This window comes from Heteronotia binoei, chromosome 6, assembly GCF_032191835.1.
Source record: "Heteronotia binoei isolate CCM8104 ecotype False Entrance Well chromosome 6, APGP_CSIRO_Hbin_v1, whole genome shotgun sequence".
NCBI classification, from domain to species: Eukaryota; Metazoa; Chordata; class Lepidosauria; order Squamata; family Gekkonidae; genus Heteronotia; species Heteronotia binoei.
In genome coordinates this window covers 2,794,411-2,810,820 of record NC_083228.1, presented here as the reverse complement: position 1 = coordinate 2,810,820, position 16,410 = coordinate 2,794,411, and the positions used below count along the sequence as shown (strand labels likewise).

General features: G+C 47.7%; 1 protein-coding gene across 1 annotated transcript in view; it reads left to right on the top strand.

Moving 5' to 3' along the window:
* The window catches only part of WDFY4 (WDFY family member 4), a 215,777-nt gene that overhangs the window by 63,728 nt on the left and 135,639 nt on the right, over window positions 1–16,410 (top strand). The window contains exons 21-30 of the mRNA XM_060240960.1: window positions 957–1,068; window positions 1,871–2,058; window positions 3,387–3,539; window positions 6,297–6,370; window positions 7,815–7,976; window positions 9,052–9,143; window positions 11,465–11,564; window positions 11,908–12,128; window positions 13,472–13,641; window positions 15,364–15,489. Coding sequence (XP_060096943.1) covers window positions 957–1,068; window positions 1,871–2,058; window positions 3,387–3,539; window positions 6,297–6,370; window positions 7,815–7,976; window positions 9,052–9,143; window positions 11,465–11,564; window positions 11,908–12,128; window positions 13,472–13,641; window positions 15,364–15,489 — 1,398 coding nt within the window. The remainder of the gene's footprint in view (window positions 1–956; window positions 1,069–1,870; window positions 2,059–3,386; window positions 3,540–6,296; window positions 6,371–7,814; window positions 7,977–9,051; window positions 9,144–11,464; window positions 11,565–11,907; window positions 12,129–13,471; window positions 13,642–15,363; window positions 15,490–16,410) is intronic.

Sequence of the window (16,410 nt, the reverse complement as noted above, 5' to 3'; positions counted from 1 at the left end):
CTCGAAATCTCCTAGTTATCCCCGGGCCAAAAGAAGCCCGCTTAAAATCTACCAGGGACTGGGCCTTTTCTGTTACAGCCCCCCTCCTGGTGGAACCAGCTGCCGGAAGAGGTGAGGGCCCTGCGGGACCTTGCCCAGTTCCGCAGGGCCTGTAAGACAACCCTCTTCCGGCTGGCTTATGACTAGCTGGTACAAGAAACCAAGTGTAGTTATACTAGATGTCTGCTGTCCCTAATGTTTTAAATGGTTTAAATGTCTTAAAATTTTAAATGTATTAATTATTTTAACTGTTTTTATGCTTAAATTCTATTTATGTGAAACTTTGTGTTGTGAGCCGCCCTGAGCCACTTGTTGGGAAGGGCGGGATATAAATCATAAAATAAATAAATAAATAAATAAATAACATAGTAACATTGTACAAAAATCTGAATGTAGTGTGGGGAAGAGCATGGCTGCCTTCATTTCAGAGTTCTCTTGCTCCTCCTTAGTTGACAACTAAGAAAATGACTGGCAAAGATTTCCACAAAATTCTAATGAAAATAGTATTTTGTTTGTGATCTCTGGAACTGGATGCAGCAGTTCATAACAGTGTTGTTCAATAATTATGAAGCACCCTAAATGAAAACATCGCACATGTTGAGTTTCCATGATTATCAGCTATGGACTCCTGATATACCAAAGTAGAGTCCAAGCTGCACTGTTCTTGTGTGCGTGTTGTTTCTCAGTCTTGATACTTTTGACGTGAAGGTGCTGAGTGGCCCCGTAGCTCAATTTTTTTTGGGGGGGGGGAGAGGAAATGCCAGGGAGGCCCAATTAAATCAAAGTTAATTAAATTAAAAAGGTTCAGTGGAGGGGAGGGAGCTCATTACACCGGCAGCCCCTGCTCCAATTGTACAGTTAGTTCCTGCTTCCCCCTTACTCCCCTTTCACGTCCCAGTGCTTTCCTTGTCTTTTAGCTAGAGCTTTCCTCTCGTGATGGTACAACTTCAGTTTACCTGGCTCGAAATACTGCTGGAAGACTTGCTGGCCCCTTAAGAACGGTTGGCGCTGTCGCTGTGAGGCAGCATGGTAAGTGCAAACTGGAACCCCTAAGGCTGAAGCACCTGGGCCAGTGCAGACAAAACAGATATTCAGAAGAATGCCAAAAGTTTATGTCCAGAAGAGAACCCCTATGTAATGTACTGAGAACCGGGACGGTTTGAAGGCAACATAGTTTATTCAGTAGCACATTACAATAGAGGGAACACGCGGGCCGGGTCCTGCTTATATACATTGCCCGGAACAGCCCCCTCATCTGACCAGGCCAATCCTGGTCGCTCAAACTTCCCGCCACAGGTCTTGATGGGTGGGGTGAATGGCGAGCTCCATATGGGGACCCAGGGGTCGCCTTCAGTTGCGGTCGCCATGCGGCCAGGTAACAATGTTCAATACATAACACCCTAAATCTCTCAAGAAGGCCCTTGAAATACTAGCCACAATGCAGCCTTTTTCTGTTACCGGCTCCCACATTGCTGGAGTGAATTTAAACAGCACAAAAGGAGAGAGATGCTCAAAACTTAATTGGCTGCTGCATGAATAAGAGCTGTTCCAATGCAGAGAGGGAGAGCAGTTGTGGAAAGAAGTAAGAGCAAGAATCTGTCAGGAGTGCCAGTGCTGGAGTGCTTTGCATGTGGAAGAGGGACCTGACTGTCTTGGCCACCTTTTCTGATCCCTTTTGCTCTGGTTTAGTTTTTGTGGACCATCGTCAGTGTTCTTTTTGTTCTGAGCAGGGGTCAGGAAGTCGATCCCTGCCTCCTTTACTCTGACCTAATGGTCAGCAGTGGTAGCTGCATGATCTCCCAGTGCTGAGGTTATCTGGCCTTCTTTCCAGGGATCCGGGTCTTCCAGACGTGGCCTGCAGCTGTCAGCCTGAACTACATTGGAGGACCTGCTCTTCTGCTCGGCCTCCTGATGCTGGCTGAAGACGACAACTCCATGTATGCCACTGTCAAAGCCCTCCACTCTGTCCTTAGCTGCAGCAGGAGTGAAAATCTTATGAGACAGATGGGTGGGTACCAGGTGAGAGGGTGATCCTTCTTCCCTTGCTCCAACAGAGGGGGTCTGCTGCATCTTCCAAATAGAGCTCCTCCTTTACAAAGCTTTTGATGTTTTTTGTCCAGAATCTGTGCTGTAGAGATGAAATAGGGCTCCCGCCCCATTCCTGCTGCCCAGGTGGGCAGTGTGAGAAAAATGGGGGAGGAGATGCAGCCATTGAAGTTGTTGAGGGTGTAATGGCATCACTTCTCTGGCCTTTGGCCAATGCTCTGTGTTTAAAGGATATAGTTTTGGGTGAATGCTAGAGTGTCCCAGAGAATGCCAGCAAAGAGGAGGAGGAGACTGGATTTATACCCTGCTCTTTGCTCTGAGTCTCAGGGCAGCTTACAAACTCCTTTCCTTCCTCTCCCCACAACAGACACTATGTGAGGCAGGAGAGGCTCTCTCTTGAGAACTGCTCTTGAGAGAACAGCTCTAAGAAAGTTATGACTGGCCCAAGGTCATATCAGCAGGTGCAGGTGGAGGAGTGGGGAATCAAACCCAGTTCTCCCAGATTAGAGTCCACGCTCTTAACTACTGCTCCAAACTCATGAATATATGGTGTACATTGTATATGCACAATGAGGAACACAAAAATGCAAAGCTAGAGGATATGACACATCATGACTTCCATGGGGCAGCTGCTTTTGAGCCTCCCAATTGTTGTTGTTTTTTTAAAATGTGTGTCTGTGTATGCCTGGAAGTCATGGCGACTGCTGATGACTGACCCCTACTGGGAGCCTGGAGGATATTCAGAGAGACGGCTGAATAAAGCCTGCCCCTGCCTCCTGACTGCTGGTATTCCAAGGTGGTCTCCCATCCAAGTACTTGCCAGAGCTTAGCTTCCAAGATCTGAGAATCTACCATTTTATTTTATTTTTTTTAGATTTCAGATTTATTTTAGTTCTAGCACTGGAACTGAGGGTGACTAAAAAACACCAAAGAACACAAACCTAATGAAAGAAAAAGGATGAATTAACCTAACGTCTGGGTTTTGTGTGGTTGGTAGTGTAAGTCAGCTCTTTCGCCATAGCTAGCACTGTGCAAGCACACGGGAATTTCCTGATGTATGGAGGGAATGTTCCCCAAGCATGGGCAGAAAACAGATATTGGGCAGAAGTATGAACAGATTACCTGAGCTGACTATTAGCTCTTCTATGCTTATAACTGACCTATCGCTTTGCTGTGCAGCACAAACTCATTGCCATTTTGGCAGGAAGCTGCCCTGTCTGTCGTGTCTATGAGGCTGGGGTGGGGTCTGTGTCATTTGGGGCCTTAATGGGGAGTTCCTAAGTGAATACTCTCCTTGGCAGATCTTAGCATACCTTCTGAAAAGCAAGACACATCTGTTAAACAGCAGAATTCTGCACCTGATCCTCTCCATCGGGGCCACTGCTGAGACCAGCCTGGGATCCTTGACCATCAAGAACCTAGAGGCCTTCCAGTCTGTCCTCTGCAACTTTGAGGTAAAGTTAACAAATTGCTTTTATTACGTTGCCTTGTCACAGCATCCATTATAGTTCCCAGGTTTTGAGGTAAGCTTGAGACATCTTCCCAGGGTCTTTAAGGTCACCATGCATTCTCCCTATTGCTATTCTAAGTCATCGCCATAACTACCAGATAAGCCAGCTCCCCATAATAGCCATCCTCCAGCACAGCTTGGAAAATTCTGGTTACATGGAAGCATGCAAGGTAGGAACCACAACCCCTGTTGGGTAGATTTGTGAATACATGAAAATATATTGCCAGGGAACCTGACATGCAGCTCCTCTGAAAATCCACTTCACCCCTCCCGGTTTGCCCAGGAACTGTTTGTGAAAGTTCTGGATTAGTTTAGGTGCATTCATATCTGTTGAATGGACCCACTCATTGTGGGCCTCAGAAATGAGTCAGTCCATTTGACAAGTTAATACAGAACACTCTGTTTAATTCTTGAGTCCAATATATGCTCCACTTCATGATGTGGCTGGCCACCACCAATTAACAGGGGCAGAAGGGCAGGCTGCGGGTGCCACTGGCTCAGTCCCGGGTCACGTTTCAGCAAACTAAATGAAAAACTGGATGCACATGCTTTGGATTCTTGGGTTAATCTGCTTCCACCGTTACTTTGTTTATCAATCTCACTACTTTAAATGGCCCCAGATAGTTCTACCCCAGCTTTTTGGTGGGTTGTGTCCCTTTGAGGTTCTTAGTAGAGATGTACTCTGAATCTCCCACTTTAATGTTCCAAGGAGAAGGCCTCCATTTGTTGGCTTGGGCTTTGTAGTCTTTTGCCTTGTCAAGAAGAGTCTTTTTTAATGGGTTCCCATTGAGCTGCCAGCTTAGACCACCATTTGTGGAGCTCCGCTGGTGTTTCAGACTCCCCCCCAGCAGTGGCTTCCTCTTGAATCCATGTGGAATCTGAAAGGGGGAGGCCTTTACTGAGCTGTGATAACTATTGTTACAACAGTATTCTGTGAATGGGAGGAGTTCAGCCCAGTTGGCCTGCTGGAAATTCACATAACAACATAACAATTGTTCCAGAATTTGATTGGCCCTTTCTGATCGCCCATCTGTCTCAGGGTGGTATGCTGAGCTGAACCCCTGCTCAGTCTTTGTCAGTTTTAAAAACTTTTCCTGGAACTTAGCCACAAACTGTGGACTCTGATCCAAGATTATTTTGTCTGGGAAAGAGTGCAGCCTCATAATGTGGAGAGAGACTCCTTGCTGTAGCATACTGGAGAATCTAACAGGTAGCTGGAGATCTCCTGGCAGTGCAGCTCATTTCCTGGCAACAGAATCAGTTCACCTGCTGAAAATGGCTGGTTTGGAAGGTGGGCCTATGGCATTATACACCAACCGTTGAAGACTTTCCCCTCTCCAGGCCCTGCCCCCTCAGGCTCCACCCCCCAAATCTTCAGGTATTTCCCAACCTGAAATTGGCAGGCCTAATAGAACTTCATAACTTAAAACTAATATCTCACATGCAGGCAATTTTGAGTGCAGTCTACAGCAGAAAGACTGCAGACTTTTTTAGTCTCAAGAGATTTCATGGACCAGTTTGTATTTTTTTCTAGGCCAGCACACACCACATTTTCCTGACCACAGTCAACACTGAGATCCCATATGATTCTTATTTATTTATTTATATGATATATTTATACCCCACTTTATCTCCTCAGACTCTAGGTAGCTGAACAAAGCCTCAGAGGGTACAAGAACATAAAAATGTTACATAAACATCCAGTAGGTTAAAAATAACAAACAATAAAAATCACTCTTGAAAACCAATATGCACAGTTAAAAATGCAGCCAAAACTGCCCCAATAGTTTACCCCTCCAACAAATGCCTGCTGGAATAGAAGATGCTAACATGACTTCCTTATTGTGGCAAATGGAGGCAGTAGAGCCATGGGGGACCATTCCGAAGGAACAAACCTAACATAGAGGAAGCCCAGGACCAGATGGGTCTTCTGTCCTTTGAGTGTGTGTGTGTGTGTGTGGGGGGGGGAGGTGTCTCCTTAAACTCTTATCTGATCAAATTGAGTCAACTTCATGTGTAGAATGCAGCCCAAATTGTTAAAAGACAGGTGAATTCTAGAGTGGTGGGTATTTCTTCACATCTTACACTAGAAAGAAAGAATATAAATTGTAGATGGAGAAACAAAATTGTCGAACACCCAATGTTTCAGTTTGAAAATGGTGCCATCTCTTGTCTGTCTAAAATTGGGAGGACTAATGAAAATGGGTAGAAAACTCAATCAAAAGGCATGAACATGTGAGGCTGTGTTCTGCTGTGTCCATGGTTGGTCTGTCAAGATCACTATTGCCTCCTCTGACCTGGCGGTAGCTTTCTTACGGCTGGAAGGCCTTTCACATCACCTGCAACCTAATTTTCTAAGTGGAGGTGCTGGGGGTTGAACCTGGGACCCTCTGTGTGCAAAGGAAGAGCCACAGTCATTCCTTGCCCCCAAAATGCTTTGTTTTTAATCTCAACATTTTCCAGAGCTCAGGGTGAGAGTGAAAGTTTTTGCTTTTTATCAGTAAAAGGACAAAATGTGAAAATTAGTTTCCTGTCTGTTTGCTTTAGAAGACTTGCACAGAATTGTTGCTGCTGCTCAGATTTCAGTTCTCTCACCCCAGAAGGAGCTAGAAGGGATTTTAACATTCTGAGATGGACCTCTAGAGATGATGCACCTCACATTCCATCTAAGTGCCCCAACAGGTTTCTCCTTGTCTTTCAGCTGTGGTGTCATGGCCCTGAAAATCTGGACCTTTCTCTTTTCACACACCTCACAGAAATCCTGCAGCCCTCAAGGTACAAACGTCCTGCAAGCTAATCTGGTCCGTAAATTTGAGCATCCTGGATTTGGGAGACAAATAAAATACAGAACATACCATCCAGCTGCATTCAAGTCATGGCAACTCCTTTCATGGGGCATTCAAGGCGAGAGGTGAAGGGCGGGGGGGGCGGGGTCGGCCGTTGCCCTCCTCTGCAGAGCAACCCTGGTCTTCCCCGACAATCTTCCGTCCAAGTACTGACCATGGCTAACTCTGTTTGGCTCTGAAGCCCTGAGCAGCTTAGAGCAAACTGGACTGATTGGGCTGCTGTGGCCAAATCTACTCTACCCCTTTGGCAAGATGAAAAACGCAATAAGTGTTTCTATGAATTCAACAAGAAAAGGCACAAAAGTGACTGGTGCGGGGGGGGGGGGGATATTTTATTCCACTTCACAACACCTGTGCATTTTGCCTATGCTTCATCAGAGGTTCCATGGCAGCTAAGCTCTGAAGAGCTTCTATACAGAACTCACTGCTGATTCACAGGGGTTTGTCATGTCTAGTGAAATATTTTCCCCCCACTGAATCAACTCCTTCTTTGTCTTTTCTCGTTCTACTTACTGTAGAAGGCCTTTTCTTTTGCTCAATGTCTCTCCGTAAATACAGTGACAGAGTCTGGCATTCTCCTCAAGCTTAGCTTTTAGAGCAGGAGTGGATGGCAAGTAGGGCACAGTCCATTGTAGACAACTGTCCAGTTTCTAGTGGACCTGCTGGCTGCATCCACCAAAGAATGGTACAGACCTTTCTATGATCTTGCAGGACTCTTCTTTTGAGTACTCAGGGTTACGAAGTGCAAAGTAGTTACATGTCAAGAGAGCCCAAGTGTGCTTGCTTTTAAATTGAAAATATGTCAGTGGGCCATAGAGATTCTAGTAAACAGAACAAAAGGATCCCCAAAATGTTGGAAGTGAGCCCAGGCCTGCTTAGAGGGTCATCATCATGGCCATTAGCCGTTTGTCATGCCTCTGCAGGCAACCCCCTTGCAGAAGTACTGAGGCTCCCTTTGTGTTTCCCCCTTGCCCTGGTGGATTCCTTTGCTGAGAAGTCGGAGGACTTGCACATTCCATTTCCTTGTAGCAGAAGGTCTCCCAGGGTCCTGATCGCTTCCATGATGGCTTTTACAAGAACTGCATTTATTTCCACCAATGTATGGCTCTGGAAATCAATATCTTTGTCTGTTTTAAACTCTTTTAAGCCTGGACCATTTCTATTGGGGAGGGGGCAATGAGCGAGAGGTGAACAGATGACAGTACTCCCAGGTGACCCTGAAAAACCATTCAATTTGTCTGACAGTGTTTTGATGAGTTGCCAAGGCAACACCAGAAGCTGAAAGTTCAAGAGTAGAGAACAGTGTAGGAGAAATGAAGCTCCCCCAGACGCACACCAAGAAAAGCTTTTAACAGACCTTTTGTCTGCTGCAGGGATGGGAACTGGAATGTGAAAGTTGCTCATCAGATGCAGATGGTACCCAAACTATTGCTTCTCTTAAATGACACCAGGATCCCACGCTTCCGAGTCAGCAAGATCTGTGCGGTCCTCTCCCATTTGCTCCAGGGCCATTTCAGCATCCAAGATATCCTTCGGTAATACCCCTCTTAATTTCATACAGTGCAATAGTGGGCAGGAACCATTGATGATCAGCATTGTCTTAGTGCACATTTATCTCCCCCTTCACTTTATTCTACCTGTAAGGTAGATGAGGCTGAAGGATGCCTAATGAGCTTCCACAGCTGAGTGGAGATTCAAAACTGGGTCTCCCAGATCTGAGTTTGGTACTCTGACCACTGCCCCCTGCAGAAGCCTGTGTGAGAGAGAGGGGAATGCATCTCCTAAGACGACACTGACTGCTTACCATTATTAAAACAACTTGTATTAAAAGCAGGTACCCAGTCACTTGAGAGCACCTTTGAATTCGGTCAGAAGGTGTCCCACTGACTGATCTGGCCAATAAACTGACCAAACACAGAAGCCCTAATTTTTTGACATGTGTTTATGGGGTTTTTTGTTTTTAATATTCTGATTCTGCTGAAAGGGAGATGGGTAAGAGAAGCCAGTATTGAGTTTTGGACTGGCTTTGGTGATTTAAAAAAACCAGAAGCAGCTACCAGTGATGAAGGTGGTTGGTGCCACATTACCAGATGCATTCCCTTCTTATCATGCATAGGAGCAAATGCCTCTTCTCAGCCAGTTCTCCTCCATGCCAGGCCAATCTTGACCTCAGGCTTGTCGTTTTGAATGGTTCCAACCTCTGGTTTCCCAGAATCAGACATCTGTGGGCAAAATGGAGGGGCCAAGCCAGACAGAGAGTTCCATGGCTCTGTCAACATGTACATCTGGATATGTCCAGAAGGGGTACCTAGGGGGTATGTGGAATGGATAATCAGAAACAAATGCCATATGAAGGTCAATACTTGATCTCCAGATGGCATGTCTACAAGCATATGAAACTCTTGAGTATTTAACAGGGCAGGAGAGTGGAGAATGGGTGCTTACCACCTTAAAGAACTGTTATACTTCTTTCTGCCTATGCTAATAAGCTTGACTTGAGTTTGTTGTTGTTTGCCGTTGTTATATGAATTCATCTGACCAGAAATGGAGGCCATTGGGCCTGTGTGCAGTTAGAACCTCACTAACTATCTTTTCTCTTTCCTTTGAAAGGATTGGCTTGTTCTTGGTTTATACTTTAAGCCCCTTCTCCATAGATGAAAATAAAACTTGCCTGGATGATGTCCCAGAACTGCTGGGAGATGGTAAGAATCATAGAATCATAGAGTTGGAAGGGACCTCCGGGGTCATCTAGTCCAACCCCCTGCACAATGCAGGAAACTCACAAATCCCTCCCCCTAAATTCACAGGATCTGCATTGCTGTCAGATGGCCATCTAGCCTCTGTTTAAAAAACTCCAAGGAAGGAGAGCCCACCACCTCCCAAAGAATCCTAGAGTTGGAAGAGACCTCTAGGGTCATCTGGTCCAACCCCTGCACAATGCAGGAAACTCACAACCCCCTCCCCCTAAATTCACAGGATCTTAATTGCTGTCAGATGGCCATCTAGCCTCTGTTTAGAAACCTTCAAGGAAGGAGAGCCCACCACCTCTCACGAAAGCCTGTTCCACTGAGGAATTGCTCTAATGGTCAGGAAGTTCTTCCTAATGTTGAGCTGGAAACTCTTTTGATTTAATTTCAACCCATTGGTTCTGGTCCTACCTTCTGGGGCCATAGAAAATTATGCTATGCAAAAATTCCAGAAGGTTCTTTTTCCATGAAAGTTGTCATTTGTTCCATACTATCAAAACATTTGCAAAAAAACAGTGTTCTTTATTGATGGAAGAGTACCCTGGGAGGGTGAACATTTAAAAAGCTCTGAAGACCAGGTCATGCATGGCTGTTTCCATCTGTTTCTGGCTGCTCTTCAGTGAAATCTGGGGCTGGTTCTCCAGCCAAGTGACCACTGGCTTGAGGCACAAATGTAAGGAGGACTGTGGTGCCCTGAGGGGCCCAGCTCCATCCCAGCCATTGGTTGTATGGGAGCTGTAGACACTGCCTTCTGGGCCCTGCTGGTGCTGGTGCGGGAGGGAGAAAAACACAAGAATTCAAGGGCAGCCAATGAAGCTTACAGGACATAGATTCAAGATGGACAAAAGAGATACTTCTTTAAACAGCAAGTGACAAAAATGTGGAATTTGCTGCCAGAGGATGTAGTAATGGCTGCAGGCGTAGATGGCTATAAAAGGGATTAATAGAAGACAGTGGTTTCTAGCCATTGGTGACTAAAGAGAACCTCCATATTGAGAGGCAGTAAGCATCTGAATTCCAGTGCAAGGGGGCAACATCAGGAGAAGCAGACTTTGGCCTCTGTGCTCTCCTGAGGAACTGGTTGGCCACTGGGTGAGACAGGAGGCTGGACTAGATGGACCCTCACTGGTCTGATCCAGCAGGGCTCTTCTGATGTTCTTCTCAGGGGAATGCCTCGGCCTCTCTTCCCTGTTGTTGGCCCTCCAGAGGAACCGGTTGGCCACTGGCTGAGGCAGGATGCTGGACTAGATGGACCCTCACTGGCCAGATCCAGCAGGGCTCTTCTGATGTTCTTATGTAGGCCTCAGCCTCTCTGCCCTGTTGTTGGCCCTCCAGAGGAACTGGTTGGCCACTGGGTGAGGCAGGATGCTGGACTAGATGGACCCTCACTGGCCGGATCCAGCAGGGCTCTTCTGATGTTCTTCTCGGGGAAGGCCTTGGCCTCTCTGCCCTGTTGTTGGCCCTCCAGAGGAACTAGTTGGCCACTGTGTGAGGCCGGAGGCTGAACTAGATGGACCCTCACTGGCCTGATCAAGCAGGGCTCTTCTGATGTTCTTGTGTTTTTAGGAGTGTGCCTTGCTTGGGATGCGCAAATTTGGGGTGCTGTGAAGGTCACACCATGAATATGTTTAACAGTCATATGTACAGGCCTCGGATTCAGCGGGAGCTCACAGGAGCGCAGCTTCTGAACCTTTCTGAAAGTTCCACCTCCTCCTTCCCACCATGTCCATTGAATAGTAGGTGCAGCTGCTTAACAATCCTGGATGAGCTCCACCACCTATTTTTCTACAAAACGACCCCTGCATATGTACCATATACAAAGACTTTCGTGGCTGTTCAGTATCAATCAAACAGATCACTTGATCAATTCTCATCTGTTTGACATCTTCCAATACATTAAGTTTGATTATCACTTTTGTTCATGGTGAACCAACACCTGCCAGTTTGGCTCATGTCCTGGTCGCCAGTCACAACCAAGAACCTGATTTTTTAGTGTTCTGTTTGATAGCTGTTTGGAGCTGTCAGGTGGCTCTGCTTTCCTATATTCTCTCCTAACCATACAGTTCAATTAGCTTTTTGTTCTTGTGAGTTCTCATGGTGTGGCTGCCTGCCAAACAGAGGGTTCAGATCACTGCCTCCCCCAAACAAAGCGACTGGAGGGGGAGTTATCACTGAATTCCTGGGGGAAATGTTGCTTGTTATTTGGCAAATGCAAATGAGATGGTTCAATAGCACAGATCTTCATGCATATCTTGTTTCTGTATTTTTACTTTTAGCATTGAGCCAAACCTCTGGGAACAGGATCTGGCTCCGAAACCAGTTGCTGAGAACACTGCTGGAGGTGATGTGCTCCGACCACATCTACCCATCCTCTGAGTAAGTCTGGGCTTTTACTAGATTCTTTCACCTGCATCAAGTGAGGCCCTCACTGAGGTCAAGAGAGGCTTTTTCAGCCCCCCCTCCCATTTTCAGGCCCCCCAGTAAATTAAAAATGAAGAAGTGTGAAAACAATGATACAAACCTAATAGTATTATATTTAAAATGTTTACGTTTAATACGCTAAGAAAACACTGTAACGCTTTGCAATAAATGTTCCCATTATTGATCACAAAATAATATGACGCTGTAGGTGCCAGTGCGTCCTCCTCACTAGAGAGAAAGGTGGGAAATAAATGAAGGAGCCAACCAATGTCAGCGGGGGGTTGTGTGTTTCCCTTAGGTGTTCTCCGCGCAGGATGCAGGAGGACGTGTTCCAGGCTCTGGGCCCTGACTGGTTCCTGATGTTTGTCCAGAGCCACGTGCACGTGAGCACGGTCACCCTGGCGGTCAGGCTGCTCTTTCACTTCCTGCACAACCGCACCCTCCTATGCAAGTTCAAGGAGGGGATGATGGCCGGCCTGTGGCTGGAGGAGAGTTCCAGGGGGCTGAGCATCTTGATGGGTATGTCCTTAGCTGGCCTGCAGACCGACTGTCTCACCGGGGGTGAGGGTGGCCACGGAAGGGGGGCACATGGGGATGAAGCCCATTCATGCCCACTTCCCAGCACTGGTGCATGCTGGGGACACCTGGCAGCAGCACTCCAGCTGCATGCACCAGCCCGTGCTGCCAGGGAGAGGCCATGCATGGGAGGCAGGCAGCCACAAGCTCCAGTAGCAAGAGGACTGGCAAGCAACGGAAGGGGGTGGGGGAGAAGACATGGAGGGCTGACAACAAGCAGAAGGGGGCCTCGGGGACTGTCTGCCCTTGAACCAGCATTAGGTGGGGGGACAGCAAGTTCCAAGGGGCCATGGCTCAGTGGCTGACCACCTGGTTGGCATGCAGAAGGACCCAGGTTCCCTCCTCGGCATCTCCATTGTCTGGTTCAGTTTAAGGCAACTTCATGGGTTCATGAAACTATTGATATGATTATGAGACAGCGGCTGGCCCAGGCTAGCCCAATCTGATGACATTAGTGCTTGGAGGGGATGGGCAATGGCAAACCACCTCTGTTTGTCTCCTGCCTTGAAAGCTCTGCAGGGTCCCCATAAGCCAGCTGTGACTTGCCAGCCCTTCCCACACCAACACTGAGGCCAGATGCCTTTGAAAGGGTTCTCGTACCTTCAGTCACTTTTGTACCCATTTGCCATTCCTCCAAGGAGCTAAGGGTGATGCACAAGGAGGAGGGGTCCCTTTTGGAACATCTGAAGTGAGACCCTTGGCCCATCAAAGTCAGCCCTGCTTACTCGGACTGGTAGCAGCTCTCCAGAGTCACAAGTGGAGATGCTGGGGATTGAACCTGGGAGGGACCTTCTGCTTGCCAAGAAGATGCTCTTCACTGGGGCCATAGAGCCCCCTCTCCCTTTTCCCTGTGGAGGAGGTTATGCTGGGATGTCGTGTGTGGCCTGCCCCCCATTAGGCTTTTCATCACAGAGAGTATTAGCATTATAGTGAAGGGGAAAGCCACAGAAGATCACCTGATTTTAAAAGCATTCTGAAGGCAGAAATCTTCCCCCACCCAAGCATCATGGACAGATGGTGGCCCAAGCACCTGTGAACCAGACCATCGATCCGTCATGGTCAGCATCACCTACTCAGCTTGGCAGGGTCTCAGGCAGAGAAGGCCTTTCCCATCACCTCCTGCCTGGGCCTTGGACTGGAGGTGCCACAGGGGGTGGAGTCAACCAGAAGGCAGCCTGCAGGAGGCAGCTTCTGTCCTTGCTGGGATTCATCTTTTTGCTCCACGTTTTCTCACCGTTTCTCAGGAGCGCTAGGGATGCATGAATGGATTTATTTGTTTGCCACAGACAGTTTAAAGAGCTGTACCCAGATCCCTGAATGCAGCCCGTACCTCTTGTATGGATTTGTGGAGCTGAAGACATTTCTGCGCCACAGCACCCACATCCCTGAGATTTATTTTCTGCTGTCGGGGCTCCTTCTGGCCACTCCAGTGTCTGAACTGCCTGATGGACCCCAGGTAAGCTCCCCAGAAAGGTGTTCGAGGCACAGGAGACCCTCTGTCTGCAAGAGACTCTTGCCAATGACCTTTTCCTGGCCTCCCCACAGTGTGAGCAGTGGGACTGGGTCAGGCATGTCTGTCCTCTGGCCGGGTTCAGGTTAGTCCAGACGCTCTAAAAAAGGACTCTCTCTTGTAGCCTTCTTTTTTCCTTGTGTCTTAAAAGTCAACCTTTGTTCATATTTACAACACACTCTGAGGGGTTCTTAGGGTTGCCAACTTTGGGCTGGGAAATTTCTGGAGATTTGGGGGTGGAGCCTGAGGAGGGCAGGACTTGCAGAGGGGAGGGATCTCAGCAGGGTATAAGGCCAAAGAGTCCAGCCTCCAAAACAGCCGTTTTCTCCAGGGGGGCTGGGGTCTGATGGCCAGAGATCTCCAGGTACCACCTGGTCGTTGGGAATGTGGGGCTATATGATCTAAAATATTGGATATACAGTGAAGTATTTATCTGTCTGTGGAGGAAAAGTATTCTCTCCCAGCCCATTGCCTATTGTCAGGTAGCCTGTGGGTGCTTGTGCTAAGCTGTCAGTATTGTTCAAGTCCTGGGGAGAACTTCCTGTCTGATTCTCACACACACTTTTTTTTTGTATGTGAGGTTCTTTGGCTAGTGCTATTTTATATGCTAGCAGTTGGAGATGTTTTTGTTTCTGCTATATGACACCCCCAAATTGAAAAGTGTCTCTTCCCCAGTGAAAGGGATGGCATTGCTACCCCAGATACTATGTATTGTCCAAAAGGGTCTGTCTCCTGTTTTGTTGGGGGGAATTAGTGAGGAGGCAGAGAGCTTGTGAGAAGGGGTAATCTAGCAAGATCCATAAATTTACACATACGGAACTAAAAGCATGTTTGAGCACACACACACGCTGTAACAGGAAATATAGGTGGGAGCAGGAATAGAGGAAGATTTGGGGGGACTTATAGTTACCAAGCCAGAAGATCAGTGGTCCAGGGAGAAAAGCAAGACATCCAACATCTTAGGTGTGCAGTTTAGATCCAGGAAAACATACACCCTGCATGGAGCAGAGCACACCCAGTTTAGGGCAAAATGCTCCCTCAGGGCAAATGGATGTGCCAGAACAATGTTGTGATGAGATTAGCTGGAAGTAAAAAAGTGTGTTGGGAACCACTGAATAGGGTTCCCAGGAACTGAAAACAATCTGGAGGAATTTGTGATATTGTACATGCACAGGGCTGTTTTGGAAGCAGGATCTCCTTTGCATATGAGGCCACACACCCTTGATGTAGCCAATCCTCCTGGAGCTTACAGTGGGCCCTGTACTAAGAGCCCTGTAAGCTCTTGGAAGATTGGCTACATCAGGAGTGTGTGGCCTAATATGCAAAGGAGTTCCTGCTACAAAAAAAAGCCCTGTGCATGAATATAGCTAGTGGTTGCTTGACAATCCTCTAGAACCTGCCATAGAGTTTTCTCTCCAAAATGGCTAGAGCATCCAGGAAAACCATAGAGCATCCGGGAAAACCCTGAAACGCCTAGAGTGGCCCCTGCACGACATTGCCACCGCTATGACACCCCCCACCCCCCCGCCTTGCAACCAAGCAGTCTTCTTCTGGGTACTCAACACCTATGAGTTTCAACAGGAGCAACTCAGACATCCTTAAGTGATGGGCAGTGGAGGGCGCTGTACAGCTGAGACACCCACGACCTCTTCCTTCCCCCTCTTTTAGGCCGGCCTGGACTCTGCGTTGCAGGGGGTGTTGGGGAGCCAGGCTGCCGGTTCTATTGCCAAAGTAGGCTTGTGCCCAGAAGCAGCAGTCCTGCTGCTGGAGATGATGAAGGCCCTGGCGAATGGGGTAAGTGCCGTCCGGGGCGTTGCAAGGATCTCTCTTTGAAAGCCATAGCAACAACACACTGAGTAGGGTTGCCAACCTCCAGGTGGGCTAGCCAAGGATACACAAAGTATTACAACCCCAGAATTACTAAAGAAACTAGAAATATTCAATATCAAGACTTGTGTGGACTTTTCTTCTACTGAATTTAGACATATATGCTGATTACTGATGATTAATTTTGATGGTTTTCTGAAAGATTTGAATGAATTTTGATTTTGAATATTCCCAGGTTTTGTTTTTGGAGCAGGGACACACAGGGACGCAGTTCCAGCTGGTTTGGGGTCAGGGGTGTGTGGCCTAATATGCAAATGAGTTCCTGCTGGGCTTTTCCTACCAAAAAAACCCCTATTCGAAACAATAGTGCCACCAGGGAGTGTGGCCTAACATGCAAATGAGTTCCTGCTGGGGGGGTTCTGCTAGGAAAAAAGCTCAGAATATTTCTAGTTTCTTTAGAATTTTGGGGTTATGATGATACTTTGTGTATCCCTGGCTAGCATACTCTTGCTAGATACAAAACCGACTCCTGTTTTGTATGAACCTCCAGGTGGGGCCTGGAGATCTCCCAGAATTCCAACTGATTTCCCAACAGACACCTTAAAGCAAATGGCAGCTTTGGGAGTGGGGGTGCTCTGCCTCGCTGTGGCCCCTCCCCTCTTCCAGTCCCAACCCCCGGCTCCACCCTTCCCAAATCTCCAGGGATTTCCCAAGCCAGCCCTCTGACGCTGGGACACTCTGTCATGAGGCGAAGCGTGTCCACCACTCGAGGGTGAGTCACGACAGAGCCCCCACCCTGTTGATTCCCACAGAGCTAAGGCTGCTCTGCAAGTGAGGCAGCTCTGTCTCCTGGGGCTGGCTTTGTCAATGGAGAGGCCGCAGTGGGTC